General features: G+C 67.0%; 1 protein-coding gene across 1 annotated transcript in view; it reads right to left on the bottom strand.

The window, feature by feature from the left end:
• Positions 1 to 26,255, bottom strand: part of BAHCC1 (BAH domain and coiled-coil containing 1) — a 52,836-nt gene that overhangs the window by 5,860 nt on the left and 20,721 nt on the right. Inside the window, exons 2-16 of the mRNA XM_012656368.1 lie at positions 24,328 to 24,507; positions 16,837 to 16,959; positions 12,501 to 14,240; positions 12,186 to 12,294; positions 11,698 to 11,882; positions 11,460 to 11,618; positions 11,161 to 11,291; positions 11,050 to 11,082; positions 10,596 to 10,923; positions 8,788 to 9,600; positions 5,017 to 5,219; positions 4,739 to 4,875; positions 4,083 to 4,211; positions 1,571 to 1,694; positions 668 to 960 (exon numbers count right to left, since the gene is read on the bottom strand). Coding sequence (XP_012511822.1) covers positions 668 to 960; positions 1,571 to 1,694; positions 4,083 to 4,211; positions 4,739 to 4,875; positions 5,017 to 5,219; positions 8,788 to 9,600; positions 10,596 to 10,923; positions 11,050 to 11,082; positions 11,161 to 11,291; positions 11,460 to 11,618; positions 11,698 to 11,882; positions 12,186 to 12,294; positions 12,501 to 14,240; positions 16,837 to 16,959; positions 24,328 to 24,507 — 4,687 coding nt within the window. The remainder of the gene's footprint in view (positions 1 to 667; positions 961 to 1,570; positions 1,695 to 4,082; positions 4,212 to 4,738; positions 4,876 to 5,016; positions 5,220 to 8,787; positions 9,601 to 10,595; positions 10,924 to 11,049; positions 11,083 to 11,160; positions 11,292 to 11,459; positions 11,619 to 11,697; positions 11,883 to 12,185; positions 12,295 to 12,500; positions 14,241 to 16,836; positions 16,960 to 24,327; positions 24,508 to 26,255) is intronic.

Here is a 26,255-nt window from a genome sequence, read left to right as displayed (position 1 = left end):
GCATCCCGGTGTGTCCTGGGGTTAGGGGGGGGGATCACCACAGGGGGTCTGTGGGGCTGTGAGTGGAGCCCGGTCACTGCCATCCCCGGCTGCTCTGCGGGGCGACAGCCGCAGGAACTGGGCCCAGCCTCCAAGCTGAGGGTGCCTGGGCTGGGTGGGGTGGGCGCCTTCCTTTCTCCCTGGGCAACAGGGCGCCCACCTGGCAGCCTCTGCTGTCTCTGGCCCAGATGCCTCCCCCAGCCTGAAGCAGCGCCCTTTGTCCTTCCCAGGCAGCTGAGACCCCCGGGGAAGGGGCGAGGGCAGGGTCGGAGTGGGGGAGGAAGTGTCTATTTCTCCGGGCTCCTGTTTCTGGACGTGTGTTCGCCGGGGCCAGATGAGCCCTCAGTCGGCCTGGCCTGATGCTGTGTGCATGGCGGCTGGAGCAGGCAGAAGGGCTATTTTTAACCCCGTTTTCCAGGATGCGACCAGGGGTCTCCTTCCTCCCCCAAGTCCCGTGTGGGGGCGGGGCACGCAGACAGCCCCCGCCCCCCTGCGCCCCCTGTGCTGCCTTGGGAGGGGGGTCTCCCTCGTGAGACCCTCCCCTCCTCCCCCATCCTGCCTGGTGGGAGGTCTTCCCTGGCCCACCGCACCCACCAGGCCCCTGCAAGTGGCTGCTCACGCGGACAACTTGCCTGCTTCGTGGGGCGAGGCCACCGCCGGCCGCGCGGGGAATCTGGGCATCTCCCTGCCGCTGTCACCCTCGGGCTGTGCGCGCCGGGCTGCCCTGGATGCCTTGGCGCTCTTGGCTCGTGACAGCTCCTTGCGGATGCGCCCCCCTGGGCTCACCTCTGCCCGCGGGAAGGGGCCAAGGCCCGCGGGCAGCCCCCTGCCCTTGACTTTCGGCTTCAGCCGGCCTGCCTTGTGGGCCACTGAGGACCCCAGCCCACTCTGGCCACTGCTCTTCTTGCATCGCGCCTTCTCCTGTGGACAGGAGGTGATGGCTGCACTCTCGGGGCCCCCACCCCAGCCCATGGCCTTTGGACAGCTCTGTCGATGCCTGGCTCTAGCGTGGCACCACAGGACCTTTCCCTCAAAAGGGACGTCTTGCTTGGGGACACGGGTCCTGCACTTACGTCCCTGGCTGCACAGCCCCCTACTGCCCACCCACTTAGGTGCAAGAGCGTCATGAGACGGGCTGTGTGCTTTCCTAAAGGGGAGGGATGAGAGCAGGCACCCTGGACAGAAGGACCAGCCTCTGATCTGGGGGGACAAGCAAGGAGATGGCCCTGGGGAGCCCGTGTCCAGAGCCATCTCCGGGAGGGCAGGGCCCCGGCTCCCGCAGAGTCGTTCTGCTGAGAACGCGCCCACTGGCCGGGCAGAGCCAAGGAGGGAGTGCCCTGGAGCAGGTGGAGGGCCGGCCACCAAGTGGGACCTGCCTGCCAGGTGTGTTGAGAAGTCACAGGCCCCCGTCACACCCTTGGGTGCAGAGGCTCCGCCTGCTGTGGGGTCCTGGAAGCTCATGAGCCTTGGTTTGCTCATCTGAGCAATGGGACTCACAGTCGGATGTCTGCAGAGGGTAGGGAGGACTCACCAGGGAGCCTGCCTGCAGGCCGGCATAGACGCTTTTCTCCAGCCTGCTGCGCTTCGGGTTGGGCTTGCCTCCACCAGCTCCCCGCAGCTCCGCGCACAGCCGGCTGAGGCTGGTCCGCACTGCCCTAGGGCATGGGGTGTGGGTGGGGTCAGCGTGGGTGCAGGGCAGAGGCAGGCGCTATGGCACCGCAGTCCCTGTGGTGGGTCACAGGGTTGCAGCCTGTGTGCCCAGGGGAGCCCCACCCCTCGGGGGCTGAGCCGGCGCCGGGCACCTGCTGATCCCCAGCCCTTCCTCCCCCTGCTCAGCTGTGCTGGGAACGGGGACGTTTCTGTTTCCTACACATTATCCTTCCACCCTGCTTGGAAGGGACGCCCTTGGGAGGCTCTGGTCATGGCTATGGTGACCAGAGGCCAGCCAGCGGGACGGGCGAGGGCCCTGGCTCCCTGCGAGGCAGCCCGGTGTCGGGGAGCCGTGGTCCCAGCCTTGCCACCTGGGAAATGGGAAAGTCATGTCTGCGCCTCTCGGCGAGGCCGGGTGAGGACTGTGCAGGCCGGATGCTCCCACAGTCAGGAACAGAGAGGACACTGGAGTGGTCCACGAGAACAGGGCCTCCTGACATTTCTGCCACTGCCAGGAAGAGGATGGTAAACCCGTGGCCACGGAGTGGGGTGGGGTGGCAGCCCCAGGGAGCTCCTGCTGCTAGGCTCAGGCCCTCTCTGGAGCTCCAACCCCTGCTGTCCACACGGGTCTGGACACAGAGCGCCGGGTATCCGCCCATGTTCCAGACAGAGCCTGGGAAATGGCTGAGACCGAGCCTCGGTTTCCTCTCGCCCCACGGGGTTACTGTTCCTCAAGGCTGGCAGCTGCGGCAGGGTCAACCCCGCAGGTGCCCACAGACACCCCAGAACACCCCCTACCCGATTCCCCTACATCCTGGGGTCCCCACCCTCCCCCACATCCACTCCCCATGTGTTGGGGTCCCACCCTCCCCAGCACTCCTGTGTGCCAGGTGCACGACTCCCTTCCCCTCCCACCCCCATTTCACATGGGGAAACCGAGGCTGGGGAAGCTCGTCTGCCTGTCTGGCCAGACAGGGGCTGGGGGGCCTGGCCTCTCACCTTTGTGCCTCCCCACCCCCCATGCACACGTGCAGAGCGAGCCCTGGCTGTACACAAGAACGAGTCACAGATGGAGACTGAGAGCTCCCGCCCGCCCTGGCCTTGTGTGGTTGGACGTCCCTTTGCACCTTCCTGCCCAGAGAGGCGGCCAGGCAGGAAGCCACCACAGGGTCCTGCAGCCCCCCACTTCCTGTGGAGTAGGAGGCCTGTCCCCTGGCCCCAACTGCTGGCCAACAGCACAGGTCCCCCAGCCCGCAGAAGCGTGGGCTGGAGACGGCCAGGAGAGGCAGGAGCCCCATCCCTGTCCAGGCAGGAGCCCTTCCAGCCGAGATCTGTTTTCTTGGAGTTCGGGCGAAGGTGGCTTCCAGGCTAGGGTTGTGCCATGGGGGCATAGCGGGGCACACCGCCAGCCTGGCTCAGGAAGTGTGACGGGGCCCACACCCTCTCAGGCAGGGCTCCCCAGCAAGCCCCGGCCAGACCCGGCCCGCAGGGGCCCTCTGCTGCCCAGGGGACCCCCACAGTGCTGGCTGGTTCTCAGAGGGAGAGCCCTGGAGACCCGAGGTGGGTGACACCTGGGCAGGGCGGAGGGACAGCTCGGGGTGGGGCCGCCATATGGTGAATCCCGCCGTCGCCCACAGCCCGCGAGTTCTTCTCCTCCTCCCTGTAACCTTCTCTGCGTTTGCTAATGTTTTGTGACATAAAGCCCCGAGATTAATTTTTTGCCTCCGTCTTAATTGAAGGAACCATTTAGTGCCGATTTAACTATTATTACCAAATCATCAGGATTGATGCAGCGCACACGCGCGCGCGCCAATCGTGTTTGGAGGAGCTCGGAGGATTTATGCAAATGGGCCTGCCGGGAGAGGCAATTTGTAGCCGAGAAGGACAATTATACCAGGCCCGGGAGTGCGCCAACGACTGCGCCGGGCGGGTAATGGATAATAACATCGAGCCGGCAGCCGCGAGCCGCGCCACAGCGTGACCAACAGCTTTATATGCGCAGATAAAGAGGCTTTTACGCAACGCCGCCTCGCACGCAAAGGGGGCTGGGCGGGGGTGCCGGTGGGGGGGGTGATGCCACGGCCACACCAGGTGTGTGGAGCTGGCGTGGCCAAGCGCTGGGGCTGGGGCTTCCCGAGGAGATGGGTCCAGGGTGGTGCCGAGTGCAGCCGAGGGAGGCAACCCGGACTCAGGGCTGTGTCCACTGTCACTCACAACGGCCCAGAGTCTGGGAGGGGAGTGCTGGCCTTCAGAGAAGGGGTGAAGGGGCCCCGCAGCCCAGGGAGCTAGGGTGGGGGAGAGGAGCCCAGCCCCTTGTGCTCAGGCCTTAAGGCCCCTGGGCCAGCCCCAGCCTACCCATAGCACCCGGCGGTGGCCCTGAATCCAGGACTCACTTGACTTTCTTGCCGTCGGTCCTGGCCAGCTGGCCCCCAGGCCGCAGGGCAGGCAGTGAGCTGGAGTGTTTGCGCTTCCGCGGACGGCCGGGCCCCCGCCGTGCAGGGCTCCGAGAGCTCTCCTCTCTCCTGGGGGCCACGGAGGCGCAGTCAGAGGCTCATGCCCACCCTGGCTCCCCGACAGGGTCTAGCAGAGGGCACTGCCCTCGGTGGGGTGCTGGGGGTGGGCATGGGTGCTCCCAAGACGTGTCCTGGGAGCCCGGCCCTGCAGGCAGAGGGCAAGGCCGGAGCTGCCCCACCTCCCCACCTCCAGCCACCCTCACACTGCCCAGGGGAGCGCCCACGCCCCTGCTGCAACTGTGGGGTTTCCTCTGCCCCCAGAGAAGCCCCCAACTCCCGCTCTGGCCTCCCAGCCCCCTTCTGCCACTGCACCCTGGACCGGCCTCTCCCCCGGCACCAGCCTGTGCTCTGGCTCCTCCCCAGGAACCCCTGCTGGCTGAACGCCTCGCCCCTTAGGTCTGGGGAGTACCCCTGCCTCGGGGGGGGCCTCTCAGACAGACCCCGACTTCCCCCCACGGGCCGTGGGCAGAGGGGGGCGAGAGCCCTTGGGGAGTGCAGGTGCGGGCGCTGCGGGCCCAGCCCTCCCGCGGCCGTACTCGTGGTCGTGCCTGCGCTGCAGGCGGGCCAGCTCCCGCTGCTTCTCCTTGTAGCGCCGCTGCAGCTCCGCCAGCTGCATGCGCATCTCCACCTCCTGCGTGTCCAGCCGGTCGATGGCCGCTTTCAGTGGGCACACCTGGTGGGCAGGGCACAGGGGCCCGTGAGCCAGGCCAGGGCCCGGGACAGGGCCGACAGGGCAGGCTGGGCGCCTGGGCCCCCCACCCTACCACATTCCGGGCCACGCGGGCAGCGGGACCCCGACCGCACCCCCACTCACAGGCTTGGTCTTGGGGGCCCAGGAGTCTTTCCGCTGCAGGATCTGCATGCGGGGGGTGAGCCTGGGGCCACCGCAGGGCTCGGCAGCGGGGGGCTGTGCGGAGGTGGTGGGGACGTCCAGGCCGGCGGCCTCCACCAGGGACCAGGCTGTGGCCAGCGTGGCCAGGTGCTGCAGGTTGAAGGCCAGCACATCCTCCTCCTCCTCTGCTGGGGGGATGGGAAGGTCAGTGTGGCTGCAGGCGGGCACACGCTGCCCCTCCAACAGGCTCCTGCGGTCGGCTCTGAGGCTGCCCAGCTCCCCAGGACACGAGGAACAAAGACAAGCAAGGGTCAGGTCCTCAGGAGGGGCGGGTGGGCAATGGGGCTGGCACCCCTCCCCTGCTTGGCTCTGGGTCAGGGAGGAGCCTCCTTGGCTACAGGGCGGGGCGGCTGGAAGGGCACGAGCCCCTGGAGCAGGGCCCACCCCCGAAAACAAGGTGGAGCCCAAGGCACAGAAGTAAAGCAGGATGCGGCACAGCTTCCAGCAGCAGGGGCCTGCGTGTCCGCACTTCACACAGCAGCCCTGGGACCGACACTCGCTCCGGGGCCCTCAGAGACACACGTGGTGCCACGAGAGGCTTTAGGATAGCCACAAGCTGACGCCTGGGGCTGGGGACATGGAGGCTTCAACCACAAACCAAGTTCAGAGTCACACGGGCAGACACTGCAGGCACGAGCACCTGCGCCTCGCCAACCGTGGATGGCTCCAGGGGCTGGTGTCTGGCACCACGGCTAACCTGTCCATCTGTCCAGCAGTCCATCCACCCACCCACCTGTGGGGGCTACCCAAGCAGCCACAGCTGCAGGGAGGCCACCGGCCAATGTGTGGGGGTGTCCCTCAAGTTCCTGTGGGGATGGCAGCTGGCTGGGGTTTCCGGTGGGGAGAGGCTGGTCCTGGCCCAAGGTGCAGCCTTAGCCCCTTCTCAGAAGGCACCCACGTTCTTCCGCCTTCCCTCGGAACGCCCCCCACTCCCTGTGCTCCACCCCAGACCCCCACGGCCATGCTGGGTTCCTCCGGGTCCTTTCCCAGGCAGGTGACACTCCAGCGTGCTCCACCCCGGGCAGGCGGGGAGGACACGGCTGACCCCGGGTAGGGAAGGAGGCAGGGGGAGGCCGTGTCCTCTAGGGCTCAGGCTGGGGGGTGGCGGAGGGGCTGTCCTCACAGTGACTGGCAAGAACAACAGAAGCCTGGCACAGTGGCACGGGTGTTGCAGGCCTGGTCGGGGGAGGGGTGGCCCAACTTGGGGCCAGAGCATGAGCTGACGGAAGGTGGTGTCCATTCAGGGGAGGGGCCAACCACAGGGAGGGGGCTGGGCGCACATGGGCGGGTCCCACGGGACATCCGAGGGTCACAATGGCTTACAGCCAGGAAGATGTCAGACCAGAAGGGCCCCGTGGGGTCAGGATGGAGGTGGTCATGTCCCCGGGGGCACCTGGGAACAGCACCGATCTTGTATGGAACTTAGAAATACCGTCCTCCACCGAAAGGACCCGGGCTCTGGGCTGGGGCTGCAGTGTGGGTCAGCAGGAGCCAGGCTGGGCCCAGGTAGGAGGAAGCACCTGGCCACCTCAGGCTGTGGGGCCATCTACAAAGTGACGGGCAGGCGTGATGCCCACTCAGGGCAGGGAGGCAGAGCCCAGAGGACCAGGGCTTGGTTCACACCCAAGGCCACGATGAAGAAGCCAGGAGGTGCCCAGAGGGGTAGCAGGGCGGGGACGGGGCGGTGCCTGCAGCTCTGGGACCACCTTCTGGGCCAAGGCCACAGATCTGCAGCACGGAGACCTTCAGTCCTAGAGACAGGACGCTGGGTCCAGGTCCCTGGGGAATGGCAGGGAGGAGGGCTGAGGGGCTCTTCCTGCAGTGAGCTAAGCTGCCCTCCCACCAGCGGGCAGGGAGGCCCATCTGGGAGCCCCTTTCTGTGAAAAATCCCAGGTCTCCTGGTCCTTTGGGGCCATGGCTATCCGTCAGAGGCTCCTGTTCTTCCCCTGCACTTGGAGACCATGAGTGTGTGGACCCCACCTGGACTTGCACAAATGGTTCTGCCAGGCCTGGGGGTGGGCCTGAACCACTTGCCAGCTCCTCTGGGCTCCATGTCCCGCCCCTGGGCTCTATGCCCCGCCTCCTGGACTTCATGCCCCGCCCCCTGGGCTCTCTGCTGGCCCGGGATCCTCAGGACTTTCTCCCCGCCAACTCTCCCCCTGCGAATCCTGCCACTTGCCACAGGACCAGGCTGACCTCTGACCTCCTAACTTCAGCAAAGTGATCACCGCACTTGCAGGGAACAGCTCTGACCGAGCGGCTGCACAGGACCAGCCCATCAACTGGGACAAGGGGACGGTGGGGGCCCAGGGGTTCATGAGAGAAGGGGAGGGCAAAGATGTGGCTGGTGGTGGCTTGCTGTGACTGTCTCTTGTCACACACACCCTGGTAACCACAGCACTGACCAGGCTGGACACTTACAACAACGACGCCAGGTTATGCCACATGACTTCCCACCCAGGTCTACGCGTGAGTGCTCAAGGAATGGGCTCCGGTCCAGCAGGCTCTTCACTACGCAGGCCAGCCGCCCTGCCTCACATACACACCTGTCATCCCCTGGGTGCCCCTGCCATGGCGGGGCCCCGGCAGCCCAGGCCCTGGGGGTGCCGCTGAGCGCCCACACCGGCAGGGGCTCTGGCTTCCTCTCCTCTGCACAGCGCCTCCCAGGAGCAGGGGTCCCCGGGGCCCCCCAGATGCACCCCAAGGGCAGGCAGCACCCAGCCCAGCCCGGGTACCGCCAGCGGCGGGTCTCAGCCAGACAGCCTGGCCCCGCAGCCCCAGCAGGAGGCCTCATGTGAACATCCGCTGCATCTCGCAGCACAAACGGTGCGGTGGAGTTTGGCGGCCAAGGTGGCCCGCTTTACGCATCAGGAAAACAAGTGGCCGAGCCCTGGGGGCCACTCAGGTTTTCTATAAATATCCACTCAACAGCCTGGTGGGGTGGCCCCCTAGGGAGGGGCTTCCTTAGGGGCCTGAGGGGCAGATGGCCGCAGGAAGGAGGGGGCTTCTAGGGAAGCAGCGGGGACAACGGGGCACCCAGTGGGGTCCCCTTGGGGCTAAGCAAAGACCTGGCCCTTGGGCCCCTGTCGTGCTGCTGTCCGTGGGGCCCTGGGTGGGCAGGGGAGCCCAGGAGCGCCCAGCCCCTCAGTGCTGGGGGGACGTGTGGGGGTCCTGACTGGGGTTGTCTGATCACAGCCTTGTGCCCCTCCCCAAGTCTGGGGTGAGGGCTGCTGTGTCCCCACTGGATCTGCAGGCCCGGGGCCCACCACCATAGGCCCCGATGTGGTGGAAGCCTGGCGGAAGTAGAGACGGCCCCACCACCTGCCGCAAGACCCAAGTTCCACAACCTCACGCCTGTGGGACACGACATCGTTGGGTGGAAATGGAGACAGCGCATGGAGTGGCGGCTGCTGAGCCGCTGGTTGACAGCAATGGGAGGTGCCCTCCTGCGCCCAGGGGCCCTGCTGGGACGTCAGCTGGGCCACCGCTGGGGGTGGATCTGGCCTTAGCATCTGCCTGACTTCCAGGGACAACCACCGGTGGGTGGAGAGGGACACTCCCTGGCACCCACCACACTGCGGAGAAAACTGAGCCAGGCCCAAGGCTGCTGTCCGCCTGGCTGATCCAGAGCCAGGGCCCCTGAGTCCAGCCCCTGGGGTTTGCGGAAGGGTGGCGGTGCCCGCCAGGGCTTACCTGGCACGGCCTGCTCACTCCTCTGCCGCTGGGTGTCCAGGTCCGCCAGCTCGCTGAGCAGAGCAATCCCGTGAATCCCTGAGCTACTGGGCGGGGCGTCTGTGCTGGGGGGCCTGCAGGCCGCCAGGGGCTGAGGGTCCAGCAGGTCACCGCTGGGCAGGTCCCCCAGGTCGATGGTGGCAGCCACCAAGGCGTCCAGGCCTGGTAGCGCCCTGGGTGGGGGGCTGTCATCGGGAGCCGCCCTGTGCTCCTCCTCTGAGTCCTCCAGCTCGGGCTCCAGCTCGGCCTCCTCTGGGGCCAGCCGCGCCCCCTCCTCACCCAGGGCGCCCGGGCTCCCTGCCTGCTGCTCCAGGGCCGGGGCGGAGGCCCCCAGCGAGGGCCCTTGCTCCCCCTCCTCGCCCCCCTCCCTCCTGCTTCTCTCCTCTTGCGCCCCTCCCTGAGTAGAACGAGCCTGGACGGTGGCTTCAGGGACCCCTCCCTCGAGGAGGGCCCCGCACTGCAGTTCTTGCAGCCCCTGAAGTGGGCTGGGGTCCACTGCCATCCCCTGGGCTCCCCGCTCGGCGGGGTGAGGGGTGGCGCCAAGGTTCTGGGCGGCCTCCCTGGCCCCCAAGAGCAGCCCAGGCTCCTCCAGCCTCACGGGGCCGCAGGGGGGCAGCTCCCCGGGCAGGAACGTCCTTGCAGGCTCAGGCTGGGCCCCTAGGGCGGCGGTTTGCATAGTTTCGGGGTGCTCGAGGTCAGATGAGTGCATGTCTGAGGGCAGGGAGGAGGAGAAGCCAGCGCTGGCCGTGGGGCGTGTGTACCCAGGAGGCAGTTCTGCAAAAGACAGGGAGGGAGGCCGGAGGTCAGGGGTCACGAGAGAGCCGGGGAGCTGGGGAGGCGGTGTGGCTGTTACAGGATGGAGACAGGGGCCTCGAGCCCCGAACACTGGGACCCAAGCCTGGGAGGGAGGCTCTGGGGCCAGCTCGCTAGGCCCACAGGACTCATGGGAAAGTGTCACGTTCATCAAGGGGCAGCCTGAGGCTGGCCGGGCTGGGCCTCCTTCCCTGGCGGGGCAGCCTTGAGCCTCTCCTGCTGCAGCCCTGGGGGTCCCGGGGGCCGTCGCTGGCCCAGTGTGTGCGGCTCACCAGAAAAGAGGGATTTTTAAAACACGATGCTTGAATCAGGGCTTTCCTTGAACCAGAACGCGCCAGCAGCGTGTCGAAGGCATTACGCCCCATTAACTGCAATAAAAAAAACTAAGGGAAAAAAAAACCTAAAAAAAAAAAAGCTCTCTGTTGGCTCAGTCTCCTTACTGTGAAACTAGGACGGGTTTTATGTTCACCACACGGGTTTCCAGTGTAAACTCTCAGCCTAATTCAGAGAGAACTGAATAGGCGGGCGAGCGGGCCACAGGGCCAGGGCTGTGGCCGGGACAAGCTCCCTGCCCCGCCCCACTGTGCCAGCCTTGCAGCTGGGGCGGGCTCCGCGCCTGCTGCGCCGTGGGCCGCCCCAGCGTTCACGGGCACCTCTCACTCCAGAGACCCCAATGGGGAGCCTGACCTCTGACCTCTGTCCCACTCCATCTGCCAAGGGCTGGGAAGGAGACAGCCGGGACACTGTGCTCTGCCCACGGAACGTCCACAAGGACGGGGGTTGGGGGCAGAGAACAGAGGGGAAGGCACAGTGCCCTGGCCCTGACGGGGACTCGGTGGGTGAGGGGTACCCTCTGTAGGTGCCGGGTGACAGCCCTGAGTCAGCTGTGCCCACCAGGTGGGCACGGGAAGGCTGAGTGGAGTCCACGCCAGGCCAGGCCAGCCTCGTGCTCTTACCTGGTTCCAACGAGGCAACGCTGGCCCCGGGCCGCCGGCCATCCCCACTCTCGTCCTTGGCGCTGGGCACCTTGGAGCCAGGCCCGGGGCTGCCGGCAGGGCAGACGGGTAAAGTGCACGGGGCGCTGGGCCGCGGCGGGGGCGTGGGGCAGCTGGCGGGGGGCTTCATTGTGGGTGGGTGGCAGCAAGGTGGCAGCTTGATGGGGCCTGTGGCAGGCGAGGGGGCGCCCTGGGCCGAGGGGGTTAAGGCAACTGGCTTGTGGGTGGACTTCAGGGCCTTCTCCTGGGTGGGCTCCTCCAGCTCCAGGTGGTGGTCCTCCGGCTTCCGCTGTCAGGGTCGGGGGAGAGGCTCAGACGGGCGTAGCACCCCCACTCCCACGCCTCAGGTGTGCAGCGGTCCCAGACCAGGCCGGGTCCACGCAGGCAGGGAGGGGACTGCCCTGGTCCTGGGTACCTGGAACTGGGCGGCCCGCTGCAGCTCCAGGGCCTGGGCTGCCCGTTGCTGCTGCTGCTGCTGCTGCTGCTGCTGCTGCTGCTGTTGCTGCTGCTGCTGCTGCTGCAGGGCGTAGAGCTCCTGCTGCCGCAGGAGCTGGGAGCGCGAGTAGACGGGGAGCTGGCCCGCGTGCTGCATGTGGGAGGCAGGGCCCCGGCCCCCATACATGGAGGGCCACAGCGAGGCCTGGTCCATGACATCCGCTGCGGGCAGGGCCAGAGAGAGATCAGGGGTGGACGGCTGGGACTGTTTCCCCAGCGCCCCTGCTGGTCTGTCCTTGGCTCGTGGCTCCCTGCTGAGAGCCGACTACCCCCCAAGGGCCGCCCCTCCTTCAACAGCCCCACGGCAGGCAGCCTGGACCAGGGCCTTACCGAGCGCGTGGGGGGCACTGTGGGGCGCGGGCTCCGAGGGCAGGATGACCAGTTGTGTGGGGGCGTCCTGGGGGAGGGGGAAGACGGAGGGCACGGGACCAGCCACAGAGGCAGGGAAGCCAGGGGGCAGGTTCTGGTGCAGGGCGGGGTGCCCCAGGCCTGTGGGGAGGGCACGGTGGTGGTCAGGACAGAACCCCAACAGCCCCGGGCCAGCCCCCCACCTTTCCCCAGCACTGACCGTAGGAGTGTCCCCCCATCCACAAGGAGGGGCTACGCGTGCGGGGCAGCCAGGGGGGATGCGCAGGGTGGGGGGCCGAGTCCCCACCCAGCTGGCCACCCTGCATCATGAGGTGGGGAGTCAGGTCTCCAGGGCAGCTGCTTGACGGGTGGATCCGGGCAAAGTCCACGAGGTCTTTGTTGTCCCTGCAAGATCATGGGGCTCAGCCCTGCCACCGCGGCCCCTGGGGAGCCTGCAGCCACCAGCCTGGGAGGGGGACACCTCAGATTCCAGGCCCTGTGGTGGCCCTGTTGTGGGGTGGGCATCGGCAGAGCCTCCAGCACTGTGAGACCCCAGAGGGGTGCAGGAGCCACTGCGTAACCTGCCAGGGCCCGGCCACAGACCTGACCATCCCAGTGGGACCACACCTCGCTTTCTCCCACATGGGTGTCGAGCGGCCCGCCCGGAGGTGGGCTGACCCCACCCGCAAGCCACAGCCAGGCTCTTACTGCAGCAGCAGCTCGCGGCCAGCCCGCCCCAGGCGGTCATCACACAGCCGTGTCCTCTCCTCCTCGGCCTCCAGGTCCAGCACGTGTGTAGAGCGGGGCCCCCCGCCAACTGCACGGGAGAGATGGCAGGGGCGGGGGAAAGGGTTGGGAGCCACTGGCTGAAGCAGGCAGTGACCCCACTTTGAGCCAGGGGACTGAGGCACTGAGGGAGGGTCCCCCGGCCCCAGGGGCCTCTGAGAGTCTGCCAAGTGCAGGTGTGGGCTGAGCAGGCTCACAGGGCAGACAGGGCCTTCCTCCCTCCCCAGGGGGCCATACCTTTGAATGTGGGGGCGGCCCGGCCCTGCCGCCCAGCGTTGGCACCATAGGCCGTCTCTGACCGGCTCGCCGTATCCTTTTGCCGGGCCAAGGCCACTGCGATGCCCACAGGCGGCTGCCGCGCCTCCCCGTCACCGTGCGGGGCATCGTGCTCCCTGCTGCGGGCACAGTCGGGCCTCTCCGCCTGGCCTGGGCCCTTGGAGGACGGGAACTTCGCTTCCTGTTGAACGCAGCTGGCCTTGAGGCTGCCCAGGCCCACGAACGGTGCCTTCTGGCCCACGACCAGGGCCTGGTTGCTGTACTTAAGCAGGTTCTTCATGGCCGAGACCTCGCCTGGCGGGGTGGGCAGCTCCTGGGACAGGAGTGCCGCCTGCTGCAGGCCGCCGCTGAAGGGGTCCAGGTAGGCGCCAGCCTTGTGCTCCTCGCTGATGGCCATGGCGGTGCCCTGGCCGGCCTGCACACCCCACTGGGGCAGGTGGGACCCACCGTAGCCCAGACAAGCCAGCTCCAGGGACTTGCGCTTGGCCTCGGCCCCAGTGCCCCCGGGCTCCGGTTCAGGGGCCACCAAGTGCTGCTGATGCCGGATCCGGGCCACCTTCTGGGTCCCAGGAGCACCAGTGGGGGCTTCCTTGTTGGCGGTCTTATCTAAAGTGCAGCAGGCCTGGGCGGCCTTCCCACCCAGCGGGTCCTGGTGACCGGGCCGGGCACAGTCCTGGGAAGGAGTAGGCAACTCGAAATAGCCGCTTTTGTCCAGACAGCCTTTGGGGAGCCCCGGGAAGGAGGCCTCGGGGCCTGCACTGTTGAGATACTCCAGGCCCTTCAGCCGGGGGTTGAGGGCTGCCTCGAAGCCCCCAGGCCGCCGCTCGCCCGTGCCCTCAGCCTTCAGGTGGGCATAGGAGACACCGTAGGGCGCAGCGTGGTCAGAAGCCGTGGTCCCCTCCAGGTGCCAGTCCTTGCCCTCACCCACCACGGCACAGGCCTCAGCCGCCTGGAAAGGGCGGCTTTTGTCGGCGAGGTGACCCACGGAAGGCACAAAGGTGGGCCCGCTGGCCTTCAGGTCCCGGGGGACTTTGTCCTGCAGTGGGCAGAGCCCGTCGGGCCCACCATGCAGCTGCAGGCAGGGGAAGGAGCCGGTGGCTGTGCCCAGGGGAGGGGGAGGCCCGGTGGGCAGGCCCGATGGCACCGAGTAGGATGCGGCATGGTGCAGCATCTGCCGCCTCTCCAAGCACTCGCTGAAGGCTGGCCCGGGCTCCATGGGCCCCACCGCCTCCTTCACACAGCGCCCGGGCGCCACCACCCCTGCTCCAGGCCGCCCCAGTGTGCCGCCCGCACAGCTGGCCAACGTGGCCTTGCCTGTGTCGCCATCGAGGGCCTTGGCATTGAGGAGGCAGGAGGTGGGGTGCTTGGGGCGGCCCTCGCAGGTGCCTCGGGGCACGGGGATACCCTCTTTGCAGTGCCCGTCGGCCAGCACCAGCTTGTGCCGCTCCTTGCCGCTGTCCTCCTCGGCCGCCGGGCGCTCCTTGCCCTCAGCCGCCTTGCCGGCCTTCTCTCTGCCCAGCTCCTTGCCCATGAGGAAGCGGTCGAACTCCTTGGGGCCCTTCTGCAGGGGGCCGGCCTCGCCCCGGTCACGGCTGCAGGAGCCAATGGGGTGGGCGGGTGCAGCGCGGGCCACGCCAGGGAAGTTGTGATTGGCGGGCAGGAGGGCGGGCTGGGGGGGCAGGTTGCGCAGGTAGAAGTTATCTGTGTGCAAAAGAACCAGGTCACCAGCAGGCCCGGAGGGCTCAGACACCCCCAGACGTGCCAGGTGCTTCTCTAGCCCCAGCCGGGGCTAACCCAAGGTCACTGTCTAGGGAAGGTCTTTGTTTTGGCTTTTTCCCCTGAAACTGTAGCGAAATACACGCAACAAAACTGTGTCCCCGGTAAGCACTCACCGTCCCCCAGCGAGGTTCTGACTTATGTTCAGTTCCGCCCGGAGGTGGGAGATGCACACACCTGGCGGCCGGCTCAGTGAGGGGCAGGCAGGTGGGCGCGGGCGCAGGTGAGCGTTCACAGAGCATAGACTCACAGGGTCTTTACAGACAAGCGTCAGAACTTTAGACACTAAGGACAGGTGTCTCATCGGGCTCTTAGTGACCCGGAGGAGGAAGGGACGCCCCGGGTGCCTGGGTGTGCGCCTGGCTCTCCTGCACCCAGCGCACCCTGGGGTCTCTAGCCCCAGCCCCTTGGCATCTTTCCTGTGGGTGTTTCGGCCGGTCGGCCCGAGTGATGGGTCAGAACAGGAGGAAGGAAGAGGACGCCCTGGCTGGAGAGTGGCAGCTGGACTCGCCCCAGCGTGGCCCGGGGCTCCCTCTGCTGCACCAGGGACGCAGCCCACAGGCCAGGGCCACACCTTCCACCCTCGGAGGGTCTACTCTGGCTCTCACCACAGGTCCTCACAGGTCCCCCGCCCGAGCTGGGACCAGGTCACTGCCTCTGGGGGGGTCTGGGGGGCTGCCTCTCCCCGAGCCCAGCTGGGTGGGTGGGCGGCAGTGTGGACGCCAAGAGCTGACAAGGGGGCGAACAAAAGGAACATTTGGAACTTGTAAAATTGTCCTCAGTCATGTAAATTCCTTGTCAATTTCCTGCTAATTAGAAACAAGGGGGAAGGGGAGTAGGACGGGGTAGCCTGGGAGAAACCTAATTAGCTCAATTTCCAAAACCAAATAATGTTCTTGGACGCGGCTCTACCACAATATTGTGAAAGCCGAGAGGCGGCCGTGCTCGGTGACACCAGCAGGCCCACTGCCCGGAGGGAGCCCTGGGCTCTGGTTCAGGGGTCGGGTTTCCAGGCTGGGACCAGCACCTGCCCGCCTGACGAACGCTGTCAAAATAGCTGCATGGGCCGGGGCTGATGCGGGAATTTGGGGATCCGGCCGCGGCCGTCGGGGCATCCTCCAGGCAGCGGAGCCCTGGCCTCCAGCCCCAAGAGCTGGGATTCTTGGGCGCCCAGGGTCAGACCCGACTCTCTTGGGGGGTTGGGTGCCCCCCACAGGGCCTTGCCTGCACCAATCACGACGGCCAGTCCGGCCAAACCAAAGCTGCAGGCTGGGCCAACGGCACACAGGTCCTGGCGTGCGGGGCAGGCGGGGAGAAGGGGCTAAGGGCAGCCGAGGCGGCGGCAGAGGGTGGGCCTCAGGCTCCCCCAGCACCACGGCTACCTCAAGGGCGTGGCTCACTGGGGTCCCCCTTGCTTCCTTCCCCATGGGGCGCCGTTGGCCTCCCAGGCCCACTCTGCCCCCCAGCCCTGAACATGGGGGCTCCTGGGGCTCCCCAGGCTACGGGGGACGCTGCCAGTCCTCACCCCCTTCTCATCTGCCCTCTCCACCAATGGGTCAGCCACCACCCTTTGACACTGACCCCGCTGTGTGTGACCAGCCACCTCCTGGACCCCTCTGGGAGACCCCCGCCCCACTGAACTCACTCCTCCCCTCTGAACTGCTGCTCCCCAGGCCGGCCCCCACAGCCTGGGCCAGGAATGGGGTCACCTGGGCCCTCTGTCCCTCCCTGCCCCAGTCTCAGCCTTGCTCTCACTGATTCCAGCCTCCGTGGGATCCCACATCCACACCGCGAGTCCCTGAAACATGGTCACCAGCCCTGTGGTCTTCCCGGCCCAGCCTTTTGGCATTTTAGGGAGCTTCCTAAAGTGCAAATAAGATGTCACCTCACTCAAGAAAAAACTCCACTTGGAGACAGGTTCCCCCGCCCGTCCCACGACCAGCCAGGCTGAAGCTCTTACAGGTTCCTAGACGGGTCCTGCTCGTGGATGCCAGCCTGTGCTGGGCCCACCCTCCCCGGGGCCTCACTGGCCATCTTCTTATCAGCAAAGATTCAAACTCTGCACCCCTTCTCTGGGGACGCCCGCTGCCAACAGGTGAGTGGCCCCTCTGTCCACAGGAACAGAGCTGCTGCCCCTCCCACAGCCAGCCAGCACCGCTGACTTCAGGACCCGGCAGGGGCTGGGGGTCGGGCCTCGTGCAGCCCAGGTCAGGCCGGGGCCCAGTGAGCGCTGGGCCAGGGAACGCAGGCCTCGGTGGCTTCCTCCAGCCCCCACCTGATGGCATCTCCTCCTGAGCCACCCGGGAGCCCTCCGCCGAGGCCAGGTGCTGAGGGAGCTGGTGCCTGAGCACGGGAGCTCGGCAGAGCGGTGTTTCCAGAGACTCGCTCCCGGGGTGGTCCTGGCCCCAGGGTTGGAATCCTGCCGTGCCTGAGGGGCAGGCGCCCCCTCTCCCCACCCCAAGGCCTGCCCGAGGACCCTGGCGCCCCAGGCTCCCAACCCCGCACCCCACGCCGCACTTGCCTTTTTGGGCTCCATAGAAACGGTGCTGCCCGTAGAGAACGTTGCTGTTTCCATGGTGATCCAAGTGGCTCACGGGTAGGAAGGTGGATGCCAGACTCCCCGAAAACCTGGGGTACCCCGGAGCTGGAGAAGCAAGGAGACTGCTGTGGAGGCAATTTCTGCCCCGGTCCCACGCCCTGACTCAGGGCAGACGCCGGCGGGGGGCCCAGGAGCGGAGCCCGGCAGAGCCCGCCAGTGGGAAATCAACCCATCAATACATCATATTAGCTCTGACTCGACGAACACCGTCCCTCTGGTGCAGCACAAATTGAATTGCTGACGGGTGGGGGCCGGGTGGGGGGGTCCAATTTCCCTCCCAGCAGCACTCAGTGCTGCGGAGCTGCCAGGCAGGGAGCTGCCGGGGCTCTAGGAGCTCTGGGGAGGCGTCTGGGGAGGACGCCCTGCACGGCTCCCCGCTGGAGGAGGGCCAGGGCAGACTCGGCCTCCCGCCACCTGGGCCATCCCTCAGGCCCCCATGGGAGCACAGTCCCTGGCCCACACCCCTAGGTCGGTGCAGCTGAGATGTGGCAAGTGTCCACCCTGCGGGAGGTCACAGGTGTGTCCACCTGGGGAGGAGGCCGAGCCCTCCGCTGTGGCAGGGCCTCTTCTGCTCTGGATCTTCAAGGGAGGCTGGGCCCCCCACAGTGGCAGTGTCGCCCCCCCAATCTCCTGCATGGGTCCCCAGGCCCGAAACCCTCCTCAGTGACTCCGAGTAACACCAGGCAGGCCCCTCTCTGGCCTGGGGGGTCTGTCCTCCCGAGGCGGCCTGCCCCTGCCCAGCCATACCCTGGAGCTGAGCACCCCGGGAGGGAAGGGGGCCCAACCTACAGGACAGGCAGGATGAGTGTCAGCCTAGGTGGGCCTGTCTGTGGGATGCCCAGAGTCACCAGTGCCTGGAATGTGGCTTCTCAGGCTACTCCTTCCCCCCAGGCCCGGCAGGAGATGAGGCCCCGGGCCTCAGGCAACACCCTTCAGACTCAGGCCTACCGAGCCCCTCATCTGGCCTGCTGGTTGCCAGCCGGCCCACCCTGCTCGCTGCTGCCTCCACAGCAGCTGCCAGACTGTGCCCAGAGCCAGGCGCGGCTTCCCTGGCCAGGCTCTGACGCGGCCGTGAGTGAAACACAGGGTAGGCCTGGGGATGGAGGCTGAGGGGCCACTGCGGGCACGTGGGGTCGTGCAGCCCCTGCAGGCCTAAGGCTGGCCAGGACGCCCGAGGGGCAGGCATTTGAGGCAGGAAGCCTGGAGCATCGGCGTAGTGACAGCCTGCCAGGAGGCACCCCCGCCCACCCCCTCTGCAGACGAGGAGGTCAGGGGTGGATCATGCTGTGGGACAGGGACAGTCGCTGGAAACCAGCTCAGAGGAGAGCAGGAGGAGCAGAGCTCACAGGCGTGTCAGGCAGGGACACTCTGGGTCCCCCAGGAATAAGGCCCCAACGGTGTGGCGCCCCTAGTCCCAGTGCGGCACCCCACACCTCAAGCCTGTGGGCCCCGCTGTAGCAGAGGCCACCTTCAGCCCCAATGACGTTGTTCAATGTTCTCTGGCTCCGGAGATCCTGGGTGAATCCAGAGAACTCCATCCCCAGGAGATGCTCCACGCAAAACAAGCTACAGGTCACACGGCTCTAAGAGTGCGCCCCACGCCCGTCCCCATGTGGAGTCCCGAGAAGGGCACGAGCATGGTAAAGGCTCTGAGAAGTCCTGTGATGTGGAGACCTGCTCCGGGCGGAGGCTCCTGGGGAAGGTGCCCACCCTGGCCGGCCCCTGCGGAAGACATAGGCTGGGCCTGCCGACTGGCCTGGGTGTGGGGACACATCTGGAGCAGATGTTTACCAGACTCCACGCAGCTTCTGGAGGACCTGGCAGAAGCTGAGAGGGGACAGGGTGGGAGTGAGGGGGTGGGAGCGGCGGGGCAGGGGTGGGGGCTGATTAAACCTCTGCAGCTGTCCCCCTTTAATTGGCTGCTGTGAAATGTTTTACGAGGCCTAGGTTTTTGGTAAACAGAAGTCTGTAAATTCCTCCTTCCCAGACGGCGTTTCCCAGGCGAGGAGCCCCCGTGCCCCCTGGGGAGGTCCAGGCTGGTGTTCAGCTGGCCGAGGGGTGGGCTCCTGCACGGTGCCCTTTGCGGGCAGCATGAGGGCAGGGGCCAGGCTGCCCTGGCTGAGCCGGGGCTGGTGGCCGCCTGGGCCGGGCGGTGGGGATACAAGTCTAGCAGGGGCCCAGACCCAAAGGCCTGGCAGGCTCCGTCCCCAAGGCCCTGGGGGGGAACCAGGGCTGGAGGGGGGAAGGAAGGAGGGAGGAACGGGGGGAGGGAGCAGGAAGGAGAGAGGGAGGGGCCCGGGTGCCACCAGGAAGGGGCAGGGGAACCTCGGTGTGGGGGCCCTGCAGGGCAGAGACGGAGGAGGGGAGAAGGGTCCTTCCAGCCTGGCGGTAGAAAGCCCCTTTCTTCTTCCCAAAGAGACCGCACTCTCAGAATTGAAGAAAACAAAAAAATGGTTTTTATGAATCAGAGCAGCTGTTCTGAGACCAGAAGCCAGAGCTGCTGTGGCCAGGCTGGGGACACCGCATGCTTGGAGGGGCTGCCGGGGAGGGGGTCCTGGGGAGGGGTCGGGGTGGAGGCCCCAGTCTGGCCCGGGCACAGACAGCGGGAGGACAGGAGCAGAGGGGGCTGTAGAGCCCTGGGGCCACAGCACCTCGGCCCCACTCCTGCTACAGTGCGGTGGCCCCAGAAGCCCCTCCCCAGACCCCCTTGAGGTCAGAGCCACGGTGATCACCCAACTGACCCGCGCCAACTGGCACTGAGCAGACCGTGAGCAACAGGGCTCCGGCCGCTGAGCCCCGGGGACGCTGGAGGTCTCACAGAGGACGTCCCATCCTGCCCCTACTGCTAGGGTCCCCAGGAGCCTCGGAATCCCCCCAGATAGGGAAACTGAGGCTCAGAGCCCCGAGGCTGGTGCAGCTGTAGCCTGTGGAGACCCCTCCTTGCCTGTCTGCTCTGTAAGAGGCAGACCATGACCTGGTCTGCCCCGGCCCTGCCTCGTGGCTGCCTGGCTGTGGGCAGGGGCCACGTGCAGCCCGACTCCCAGAGCCCGGCCGCGTCCTTGGTGCTGGGTAGCAGAAGCTTGTGGGGGCAGGGGGTGCCCACCCCAAAACACAGGAACTCAGAGGGCAGAGGAGACGCTGGCTCAAGTCTCGGCACAGCCCGTCCTGAGCCCGTTTCCTCACCTCAGTGACGGGCATAGCCGCTGCGCAGCACGGTGCTGCTGGGAGGACACGAGGCCAGCACCACCCCAGGGCCAGTCTCAGGATAAAGTGTCACTGTCCTGCCTGACCCAGAGCCAGGACTGGCCGTGGGACCCCTGCCCCGGGGCGACCTGCAGCTGTGGGAACCAGGCCCCTTATCCAAGCTGGGCTGGACGGGGGGCCTCGGGACCCTGGCCCACACTCCCAGCTGACTGGGGCTCAGGTTCTACCACCGAGATGCCCCACCTGGCTGCCCCAGGGCTGTGTCCCCCCCAGCCCTCCCGGTGTGGCCTCACTCCCCAAGGGCCTCTGCCAGGTGCAGGGCTGGGCACTGGCCCCCATAGTCATCAGGACGGGACCCCCGTCCTCTGCGACAGCGGATGGTGGGTGGTCAGCCAGGCCGCGGACAAGAGGCACATAAAGACACTCTCCGCAAACCGGGCTCAGGCCACCACAGGACGTGCGGAGTAGGAGGGCAAACTCCAGGGGGACGGAGGCTGGGCCCTGGCGGGGGCGGCCAGCTGGGGCAGGCCACAGGGAGGGGCTGAGGGCTGCCGAGGGAGCACCACCAAGGTGGTCCACGGTCCAGAGCAGGGTGGGTTAAGAGGCCATTTTAGCCACCGAGGAAAAAGGCCCAGGAGGAAAGAGAGCCCATGGCCTGGGAGCAAGGGGGCCGGACCCAGAGCAGGCGCACGGACGGGTGGCTCTGGAAGGATGGAGCTACAGGAGCCCTGAGAGCCCCAGGCCACGGGGCGGTGGGCACAGGCAGCACCTCCGTCCCCCGCACAGATGCGTCCCGGCCCTGCTTGCAGCTAGAAGCCTGGGCGAGTCCCCGGGAAGGGGGCGGGGGCAGCAGGGGACTGCAGGGGCGGAGGTCCTGGGCCTGAACAGCAGGGAGCCCTGGGGGGCTGCCCCCGCCGGAGCCAGGCCGGATGCAGAAGAGGCCACGGGGCGGGTGGCTCCGACGGAGGCGGCCAGGCGGACGGCCAGCGCCTGTACGTGTGCCCACTGCCCCGCGGCCCCTCCAGGTGGCACAAGAGACCGTGAGTAGCGCTGGCCGGGCGCTCCACGGCTCCTGCCCTGCCCTGCCCAGCTGAGCCCCCCAGGAACAGAATCTCCTTTCATGGGCCCTGTGGGTGGTCCCAGCCCAGCAGCTGGGGGTGGGTGGGAGGGAGGGGACCCAGCTTGCTGACAATAGGGCCAGCTGTGTGGTACCCCACCCTGCTCCGACCCACCCAGGGCCGCTGGCCTGACGGTGGCTCACCTCCCTCACCTCCACCCGGGCCAGTTCCGCTGCCCGCCCCCGCCCAGAGCCTGGAGGAGTCCACCTCTGGCGGAACCCCTTGTCTCGGGTGAGCCAGAGCAGGGGGGAGGTGGGGGCTGGGCCAGATTTCCAGCCCAGCTCGCCCAGCTCCCCCAGCTCCGGGTGCCTCCCCTGCACCCCCAGCTGTTTCATCCGCAAGCAGGAGGCCCAGCCCCACTCCACGGCTGCCCTGCGGGTGGTGGGAGAGGAGGGTCTGGGAGGCCCTGCTTGAGGGGGGACACAGAGTCGACACCCGCTAGGTTCCTGCCCCCCCTGCCCCACGCTGGCCTCCCTGGCCTTGATGCAGAGGCCGGGTGGGAAGGGGTGGAGACCTGGCTCTGTCTGGCACCTGCCTCCCTGCCCACCCTGGGTGCTGTGAAGGGACGGGTGGGTGAGGGGGACAGTGGCACCCGGGCAGCCCATCGCGCCCCTCCCCCGAGCGCACACGGCAGAGAAACAGGCCCCGGCGTGCAGGCAGCCAGCTGGCGCCCCGTCAAACCAGCAGCCAGGCACACTGCCCGGGCAGCCAGCCAGCCTCGCGCCCCGCCTGCCTGCCACTGGCCTCGCCGTGCAGCCCGCGGCAGCACCACGCGGCTGCAGAGGGCAGGGGAACCCCGCAGGGAGGGGATCCCGGGGCGCGGCAGCTTCACTAAGGCAGGGAGACAGAGGGGCCCACTGAGCCACGGCCTTGAGACGCGCGTGTGGCCCACGAGATGCTGCTACCCTCGGCAGGGCAGGCAGGTGGACACGCGTGTGCTCTCCTGCCACTTCCTCTCGTCTCCCATCCACCTGTGCCGGCCCTCCAGGCCCACTGCCTGACACAGGTGCCCCCCACCTGCCTGGGCACATCAACACAGGACCACGCGTCTCCCCCAGCGACAGGAGCTGCCCAGCAGGTGGACAGGCGGCTGCTGCCCTCACGGCTGGTCTCAGAGAGAAGCACCTCCTCAGTGTGGCACAGCCAGGGCCACCGTGGCACCGTCCCCTCCTCCTGCGCAGGCAGGATGTAGGCAGAGAGGGCTTGGTACAGCCGGGAGCCCAGAAGCTAAGGGCCTGGGGCCACCCCCTACAACACACACACGTCTGGGATACGGCCTCCCAGCCAGCCAGGGGGACGGCTGGGGGCTGAGGCGGGAAGATGGAACCTGCCGACGTGCCAGGCCCCACACCAGGGGCCGAGGGCTGGTGGAGTGCCCGGTGGGCTGCGAGTGTCTCCGCCCTGGCAGCCGTTGGCACAAGGGGAAGTGGGTGTCTGGAGGCCGTTGTGGGCGCTGTCTGCCTGCAGGCTGCCACCCACCCTCTGAGCAGCCCCTGGAGGGGCAAGACGGGGCTCCGGGGCAGGTGGTGTTACCCACAAACCGCCCCCTTGCTGGCGGGGTCCCCAGGGCTGGGATGGAGGGAAGCAGTGTATGAGCCTCCCGATGCAGAGGGCTCAGGGTATGGGCTGGTGCCTCTCCTGGGCTCTGCCCAGGGGCCACCGTCACAAGGAGGGGAAACCAAGTCAGCCAGCCCGGGCACATTCATGCACCTGTGGTGGGCCAAGGTCGGGGAAGCAGCTGCTGTGTCTGCTGAGGGGGCCCCGCGGCTGCTGTAGGCCTCCCTTGCCTGCCCCCGCCCCGCACTTGGCCACCCTCCTCCCTCCCACAGACGTCCTGGGAGCCAGATGCTGCTGCTGGCCGGGGCGTCCTCCCAGCAGACACAAAGGCCAAGGGACGGTTGGGGTGGAAGCAGGAAGGTGGGGGCCTCCCCGGCCAGCCCGGTCCCCTCCCGGGAGGCCGCTAGGTGTGCAGGGGCGGCAGGAAGGCACAGGCGAGTCTGGGCTGAGAAACCCGCTCTGCCCACTGCTCTGCCCGCCACGTCCTCGGGACGCGGCCTCCCCTCCGTCCGGGAAGGGAGCTGGTCCTTCCCGCCTGCCCAGCGTGCGCCCGTGCCTAAAGCCCAGATTATTTTAACAACTGTCCCTCACTCGTCACCTGTTCTGTTTGGAAAACAGCCCCTTTCTTGTTGCACAAAGAGAGGTTTCTCTGCTTCCAGCAGTGCCGGGTGCTAATCTCCCTGCCTGGAACGGGGCGGTGGCGCGGTGTGTGGGTCCGCCGCGCTCTGTAAACACAACGCCCGCCGCTCGGCAGAGTCATTGAGTTACGGCAGCGCCGGGTGCCAGGAGCAGAGAGCCCTGTGTGCCTGCTGCCAACTGCAATTACCTCTCCGCGTGCCAGCCGCAGGGGGTGGAGGGGCTTAACCCTTCCCACACTGTGGGGGCCGGGGAGTCAGGGCCCAGGGTCACCCGATTCATAGAGCCAGCGGACTAGGCAGGCAGTGGGGAGCTGGGCGGTGCCCTGGGGTCCGAGAAGGGCCTCGGGGACCCTCCTGCCAGCCAGGCAGAGCAACAGGTGTTCATGGAGCACCTACTGTGTACCGAGGGCTGCGTCCCACCGAGAGACTGGTGGCCTGGGAGGAACTCTTTGTCCTAGGCCAGGCCCTGGGGTGGCAGCCTGAGTATGTTGGCAGCTCTCCCCTCCCCGCCCCTCCCTCCCAGCTGGCACATCTGGGGCCCACGCCTCCTCAAGTCTGGGGAGGTGGGGCGCAGCCTGCAGTGGAGGCCGCAGTCCGGCCGGCTGGCCCAACTGTGTTCCACGTTTCCTCAGCTCCCCGGAGTCCTTCGTGGCCCTCCTCTCGCTCTCGGCCCATCTGGAGCACACATCTGGCTGGGACCACTGCCGAACCAACCAAGCACCCCCTCCCCCGGGGGCTTCCTCAGCAGGGGGGCGGCCCCTCACCAGGGCGAGCTTGGCAGGGTCTGCCAGCCAGGCTCACACTGCCGCAGCGGGGAAGCCCCTGCCCTGCCACCAGCCCCCAACTCCGCGGTCACTCGCCACCAGGCGCCACTGGGGCCCAGGCCCCTCACTTACCTTCGTGGGAGTGGGAGAACCAGATCTGGGAGGTGGCCGGGTGGGAGCCACGATAGGCCTGCTCAGAGGGGGAGGAGGTGGGGCCGCTCGGGTGCGTGGAGGCCGCGGAGCCCAGGCTGCTGGTGAGGAAGCTGCCCATGAAAGAAGAGGCCGGAGAGTTTCCCATCAGGCGGCTGCTGGCTGTGGACACAGGGGCAAGTGTGAGTCTGGGGGCAGCTCGGGGCAGGGCAGGGCTGCACGCCCACCAAGGAGCCCTTCTCCTCAGAGACGCTCAGGCCCCCAATCTCCCCAGGGAGAGACTAACATCCAAGAAGCCAATAGCAGGAAAAGCTGCCCACACAGGCCCCAGACAGTCACACTCTGGGTCCTGGGTCTCTTATGCCTCAGATGCCCTGGAACTGACACTCTCTTGTTACCGCAAAACCCAAGAATGACACGTCTGCCAGCACATCACCACTGCCAACCATCAACCACCATCACCAACCACCGTTCACCATCAACAACCAACCACCACTCACCATCGACAACCCCTATCACCACCACTACCAACCACCACCCACCATCACCAACCACCACTCACCATCGACAACCACCATCACCACCACCATCAACCAACCACCACCATCACCAACCACCACCCACCATCACCAACCACCACTCACCATCGACAACCACCATCACCACCACTACCAACCACCACCCACCACTACCAACCACCATCCACCACCACCCAGCACCACCCAGCACCACTAACCAACTACCATCACCACCAACAGCCACCGCCCACCACCATCTCCACCACCACCAGCCAGGTGCAAATCAACACTGAGGGCTTGTGGGGAATGCACTGGTGTGTGGGTGGGCCTTCTTGGAGACAGCACGCTGACTCACCCAGGCCACCTTGGTGGGCAGCTCCAAGGCCTCTCTGATAGGGGACACCTGTCAGAGGGCTCACCCACAGCTTGCTGAGAGGGCCCAGTGGGTTCTGTCCCCCACCCATGGCAGCACTAGGAAGAGGTGGTCTTCCTCCAGAGGGGGGTCTTCATCCTTCTCCCCTGGTCCAACAAGCTGACTTGTCAGATTGGAGTGCCCCCAGGTGAGCGAGGAGAGAAACTGAGGCAGAGGGAAAGAGGGAGGACGGGCCCGAGGACAGATCTGCTTTTAAGACCCCCTCAAGGTTCCTTGGGGTCTCTTGAGCTGCACTCAGGAGACAGCAGCTGGAGGCTCCGGGGCCTGATGGCCACCCGGGCCCTGATCCACACCCCGCCCAGCCCACCCGCTACCCACATCCTCCCTCGTGGCCGCAGGGGACTGTGCCCCTCTTTTCCCAAGTCCAGCAGCCAAGGCCAGGCCAAGCGAGCCTCCTGGGGTTGCCATGGCTACTGGCTCTTGCACACAAGGGACACAGCGTACCCAGAGTGCTCTGCACATGGCAGCCCTGCCACTCAGTGGGTGGTCTAGGCTGCACTGCCTAGCCCCCGCCCCATAGGGCACCCTGCCCCCTTCGTGGGCTGTGAGCCTGGCTGGGACCACCCCAGGGGAACCACTGCCCCAGGCTGAGTCGGGGTGAGAGGCTGAGTGCGGGGTAGGGAGGTTTGTAGGGGTCCAGCCCAAGGTGAGTCAGGAGCCAGGGAGGCAGGGGGAATTTGTGAATGTGATGCCTCATGCAGCCTGGCTTGGCCCTGGGAGCTTCCCAGACATGAGGTGACTCAGCAGAGAGGCAGCAAGGCCCAGGGAGGGGGCTGCCCCAGCAGGGCCCTGGCAGCGTCCCGCTGTGCGGCGCCAGTTCCCAGCCCAGGGCCTGGGGAAGGCTGCTCCCTTCCCCGCCAGTGCATGAGTGGGAGACAGCGCTGCACCCTCAGGCTGCAGGGAAAGTCGGGTGGCCGGGGGCAGGGGGTGCAGGTGCCCGGGAGCCAGGGGCTTCCCAG

The sequence above is a fragment of the Propithecus coquereli genome, unplaced genomic scaffold (genome assembly GCF_000956105.1).
Source record: "Propithecus coquereli isolate 6110/MARCELLA unplaced genomic scaffold, Pcoq_1.0 Scaffold501, whole genome shotgun sequence".
Taxonomy (NCBI): domain Eukaryota; kingdom Metazoa; phylum Chordata; class Mammalia; order Primates; family Indriidae; genus Propithecus; species Propithecus coquereli.
The sequence above is the reverse complement of the archived record's forward strand: the minus strand, read 5'-3'. Positions and strand labels throughout refer to the sequence as shown.